The sequence below is a fragment of the Acanthisitta chloris genome, unplaced genomic scaffold (genome assembly GCF_000695815.1).
Source record: "Acanthisitta chloris isolate BGI_N310 unplaced genomic scaffold, ASM69581v1 scaffold11574, whole genome shotgun sequence".
NCBI lineage: Eukaryota > Metazoa > Chordata > Aves > Passeriformes > Acanthisittidae > Acanthisitta > Acanthisitta chloris.
The window spans coordinates 15,816-21,618 of record NW_008668810.1 but is presented as its reverse complement, the minus strand read 5'-3'; the positions used below and the strand labels follow the sequence as shown (position 1 = coordinate 21,618).

The following is a 5,803-nucleotide window of genomic DNA, read 5'->3' as shown; positions in this document are numbered from 1 at the left end:
TTCAGCATGTAGGATACCAAATGCTTCCTTGAAACTCCTGCATCTCCTCTTTCTGGGCAGCTGAAAACAGCATTAGGCTGTTTACTCTTGAGACATTACCTGCCTCAAAGGGATGTTCCTTCTGCCCTGCCCTTGCAATATGTCTCTCCATGTTTCAACCACAGCATCTGGTTTACAGGTCTCATGTGGCCCAGTTCACATGCAAACTATGACAAAATGAAACAGAACTTCTTGTAGCCAGAACAAGGAGGAGAGACCTGAATATCCTCTCTTGGGCTGTTGCTCTCCTGCTGTGGGCCCTAAGGAAAAGTGTTTTAAGTCATTCTTGTATAGACTAAAAGGAAAATATGACCTGATCTTCTTTCAGTGAAGAACATAGGAAGAATAATAAAGCAGAAGAGGATGAAAACGCTTTATTGGCAAAGAAAAGAACTTTCCCTTTAATAATTCTAGTCCAAGTTACCTGAAAAGAGGAATTTGGATTTTTTTTGTGAAAAATGTTTTTATTCAAGGCCTTCTGAATAGCTGAAGTTATTGTGCAATTGGCTCAGTTTCAATTACAAGACATACAATTATGTGGGTTATTGAAATTCAGTATGGACTGGGGTAGCATAGTGTACTGCAAATGTAGCATCTGGTGGTTTAGGTGCACCTTAGATAGTAAGATTCACTCATGATTGTGATGCTCTTGGGCAGACTCCATAAATTTACTCATAAACCGTAACTTCACCTTTTTTTTCATGTCACATCACAAGAGCAAAGCTCAATTATTATTCAGCAGTTTCCCCTTTTCAGATTGCATACTTGATGATGTTTTATATGCTTACCTGTTTCCTAGGAGGAAAATTCTTCCAGTAGTGGAACAGATTCCCTAACCAGTGGAGAGATTCCACGGAGCAGATCGGAGGGGACTTTGATTGATGTAGATGACCGGACACCTTCAGCCAGCTACAGTATGTCTCTTCTGTTATTTTTTGTACTAAGACTCTTCATCTAGAGTCTTTATTTTTGCAAAACTCTGGATCAGGCAGGTTGGGAGGAAGAGCTGGAATCATTAACCTTACATGACTAAATGCTATTTAGGGTATGTTTACTGAGGGTCGAGACAGAGTCTCAGCAAAGTTGATTTAATATCATTGGTATTTTAACCCCAAAGTTCAGAAGACTTTCCCCTCTACAAGACAGGCATTCTTTTAGCTTCTTGTCCAGTAGCAGATGTAACAGTGAGCTTGGCACTTGCTGTGTGAGCTGTGGAGCAGGAATTATTTCCTTGCTAACCTACCACACCCCAGTAATTTGTGCTTTTACCTTGGCATGAGGAAGCATCCAGCCTAGTGACTGTCAGTTTACTGGCCAAATTTTTCCTGGAGAAACATATCCTTTAGGGTGGAGAAAAAAACCCCCAAACAAAACCCTTTATGTTTACTTCGAGCTTAATCAATTTAGTTTTTTACTAGACAGTAATGATGTGACTGTAAAAGCATCACAGCACAAGGAAAGTTTTTGGCCTAAGGGCAGAAACAAAAGGACTTTTCAGCTAGTGCTTGAGCAGCCCAGCCCCATCTTTTGACCCTGGTCAAGACTAGGTGCCCCAAGAGGAGGAGGTCTCAAGGTGAGACTCTTGTCAAGACAGTGCAAGAGCCTTGCAGATGAAAAGCTGGGAAACAGGTTAATTCCACTTTGTTTCTTCTGAATTGGGAATTTTCTGGAACTGTGGAAAGGCTTCATGGTTTTGGCTTTTTATCATGATTTGACAAATGAAAATAAAAAGTTCTAATATTTAATTTTTTTCCTCTTTTTGTGGCTGTATGCATTGTCATTCTTGCAACTGAGCAGTAATTAGTAACCTTGGAAATGGAAGGAACTATGGAAAGTGTAATAATAAAGGCTACAGATGTGTTGAAACAAACAGAAATAATTAATTTTCCCTCTAAAATTTAAACTCTTTGCAAGGATGTATAAGAAGGGATGGTATAACCTCTGTATATAGAACAAAACCTGAAGTAATTGAAATCTTTAGCAAAAAAATGTTGCGGATACTCTACTCATTGCAAGAAATGTGTCTCAATAAACCTGCAAACCAGTTTCTTCAAACAGTTATTAATATAAAATATAAGGACATTTTCTCTTCAGAACAAAGACATATTACTGTTAATAATGGGTATGTTTATTAGAAAACATATTTAAATATCACTTATACATGCCTATTTGTCTATTTAAGTACGATCTCAGATAAAAATAGTAGCCACAAAAATATTTCTCTCCAAATTTCAAGTTGTACAAGACCTCTTAAATTATATCAATGATCTTTTCTTAAATGAAAAACTAGCATAACAAATCACACACACACTAAGATAAATAGTAAGAATGCTGTTATCTTGTGCACTAGCATGAAAAGGAATATTAAATAATACATTTATCTGTACAGTCTACATTGTTTAAAAGTTAAGCAGTCGTTGTTTAATCTTTGCAAAGGGTTAGACACTAAGGAAAGAAATCCATGGCATTTTGTAAGAGGCCAAAGATTACTGGAATATAATGGTTTGAACCTTATGGAATCTTAGCATGCTCAATGCCAGGTGATAACTGTAGGAATTGATAATGATCGGCCCCCTCGATGAAGATGTTTTACATCCTTCAACACTAATTTGTTAGCACTCTTTCTATTAACAAAGATTCTTAATTAAAACAATATTGATACTTTTTAAAAGTAGGAGAAATATAAAATGATCTATATGTATTTTAGGAGGATAAATGTAGTGACCTCTTAGTTTAACTGGCTATCATTGGGAAATGACTAGAATGTCTCAAGTCTGTGCCTTAGGAAATGCTTCTGTGTTTTCTTTTAAACAGATGTCAATGAAAGCAAACTGGACTTGAATATTGACTGGTCTGGTGTATTCAGACATACCCAAACTGTTTCCAAGACTAATCCTTTCTGGAACGAACTGTCAGGCTCCAACCCTTTTGTACATGACATAGCTGCTTCAAACAGAAATGAAAATAATAAATGCCTGTCAATTTTAAAAGAAAAACCTTATTTGTTATCTCAAGTTTCTAGCAATAGGGACTCTTTGGATTCCTCAGGTGATGAACTAAATATTGATTGTCTCCTAAGAAAGTCTTCAACAAGAAGATCTGGGCGATCCAAGAGTGTCTCTGACTTCCTGGATATTGTTGATAATCGAAGATTTAATCCTCACAAGGCAGCACCTCAAAAAACTACAACTTCAGACATGACATGGCTTCAAAGTGATCGTGAAGCCTACAAGACGGCTTGGTTGAGTCACCGACAACTCACCCGGTCTTGCCTAGATTTAGAAGCTATGAGCCATAGTCCTGGATGGGCACAAACGCAAGCTACGGACATTCATGTAGTTTGTAAACTGAGTCATGAAGGAGGTTCAGTGCAACTACCTGACTCAGATATCAACATTCATGTCCCTGTGGGTCATGTATTACCAGGGGAATTCCAAGAAGTTGGTTTAAAGGCTATCCTTAACCCTCCATCGTCATTTAACAATGAGCTGTCTAGCACCATAAGTCCTCTGATAGAACTTACACTGAGCAACCTCAACACAAGAGAAGGCATTTTTCTAGAGGCGAAAGTTGCAGCTCAAGTGAAGAATGATCCACTCAGCCAAGTTATGAGTGATATTGTGTGTCTTTTTAGTCTCAGTAAAGAAGGGCCTTTTAAGAAGCTAGAGAATTGCTACATTTATCAAGATACCATACAAGTGAAGCTAACGGACCTAAGTCATGTGATGTATGCAGTGATTGCTGTACAAGCAAAAAAAATCCAGCCTCCAGCAACTAATGTCTGGGACTATGTTCATAGAACAGTCTCAGTTGGAATTTATGGTCCCAAATATATTCATCCATCTTTTACAGCAGTTTTTACAGTCTTTGGTCATAACTACATTCCAGGAAGACTCACAATTTGTGATATAAAAAAGGGGGGGAAAAATATGCCTCCCGTGGTGTTTCAACTATGGGGAAAGCATACATTTCTGCTTGAAAAGCCACAAGATCTAAATATTTCTTTGGTATCCTGTGACCCAGATTTTGAAGTAAAAGTGGAAGACCAAAGCAAAAATATTAAAGAGGAGGAGTTGAAAACTGGTGAAATGGTCCGACAACAATTCCTGTTTTCCATGCTTGGGTGTAGGGAGATGCATTTCTTTGTTTTCCTTGTCCAGATTAAAGTCTTAAAAAGTAGCCAAGTAACACAGTTTCATGTTACAACTCCCGAGCCAGCTCCAAAATTAAGTGGAATTATCGATAGGCCAAAGCGCTTACAAAACCGCAAACAAATCAAGTCTGCACCTTGGCTTTTGATACCCACAATAAAATATCCAAAGTTTCAAGATAAAACTTTGAGTGTTAATACTTATGGAGTGGCTTTGAAAACTGTGTTACGTCAAAATAAGATTGACTATTTGCTAGAATATTTTAAGGGGGACACAATAGCACTTCTTGGTGAAGATAAAGTTAAAGCCATTGGACAAACTAAAATGAAAGAGTGGTATGTAGGAGTTCTCAGAAGAAAAATTGGTCTTGTACATTGCAAAAACATAAAAGTGATTTCCAAAGAACAAGCTATGGACACTGCTGGTAGTGAGCTAACAACCAGGAATCTTGTTGAACAAATTGCATTGCCATTCAAAAAACTGACTTACATCTACTCAGTAGTTCTGTCTACAGTATCAGAGAGTGTTTATGACTGGAGAGCTTTGGCTGAGGTGCTAGGATACTCACATATGTCTTTGGATGACTTTAATGAGGTACATGCTGATAAAGAATCAGAGAGAGTTGCACATGTTGTGAAGAGGATGAAGGAAGACTGCCATGCTAACAAAAGAAAAAGATTATTTCTTTATGAACTAATTGTTGTAAGTATTACATGAGCTAACTTGTTTATTGGGAATGCATTGCCAAGAAACTACTCAATAGTAATGTGTGAAAAAGAAAGCATGATTTTGCATCCTTGTGGGAATCTTTACAAATCTGAACATATTACTAGAATTTGTAGACACCTATAGATGGAAAATACATCCATACTCTCATGAAGAACAATTGATTAATTAATTCTAAATAGTCTTCTGTTAATGTTCCAGGAACCTTGCTCTTTGAGCTGACTTTTTTTGTTTTTAAATAGCCATGATTGAAATAGTTCTGCCTTTTTTCATGGAAGTCATGATGGGAAATTGCTTCTTTGAGCAATTCACATTTCTGTTGTGAAGTATTAAGTAATCTTATGGTGTGGAAACTCCATTATTTATGTACATTTTTCTATGCTAAGGTGCATGTCTGTTTAAAAGGAAATCCTGATCCACTTGTTGAAGACAAGATTTTCTATCCACACATGACAACTTCACAGTCAATGTTGTAGAAGCCTAAGGACAATAGTGCAATTATTTCAGTATGTATTTTCATGGGCCTTATTTGTAAGCCATTGGACAGCTTCTATGTGACTCAATACTATGACGTGTGAATTGAGAGTGGGTGTATTCTAAATGCTTTCAGGTAATAAGCTGCACTGTTAACCATCCTAATTTACTTATGGGTCTCCGTGCAAATTAATTTGGAATTAATGATTACTTAATAATGTCCTTGGCTCTGACTGAAAAGTTTACCAGCTTATAAAGGGACAGGAGATAATTAAAGCTGTGATATGAAAATAAAGTATTATAAAAATGGATGTTTAAAAAGTCTACATTGTAGCTGTTCATCTAAAGCCTTTTGATTATCCTGAATTGTAAACCTTAACAGAGTTTATTTCTCATAGCTAGTCTTGCCCCTT

At 36.9% G+C, this 5,803-nt stretch overlaps 1 protein-coding gene across 1 annotated transcript in view; it reads left to right on the top strand.

Moving 5' to 3' along the window:
- Positions 1–838: 838 nt before the first annotated feature.
- Positions 839–5,803, top strand: part of MACC1 (metastasis associated in colon cancer 1) — a gene marked incomplete at its 5' end in the record, with an annotated part of 12,088 nt that continues 7,123 nt past the window's right edge. Inside the window, 2 exons of the mRNA XM_009073081.1 lie at positions 839–953; positions 2,854–4,892. Of these exons, the coding sequence (XP_009071329.1) occupies positions 839–953; positions 2,854–4,892 (2,154 nt within the window). The remainder of the gene's footprint in view (positions 954–2,853; positions 4,893–5,803) is intronic.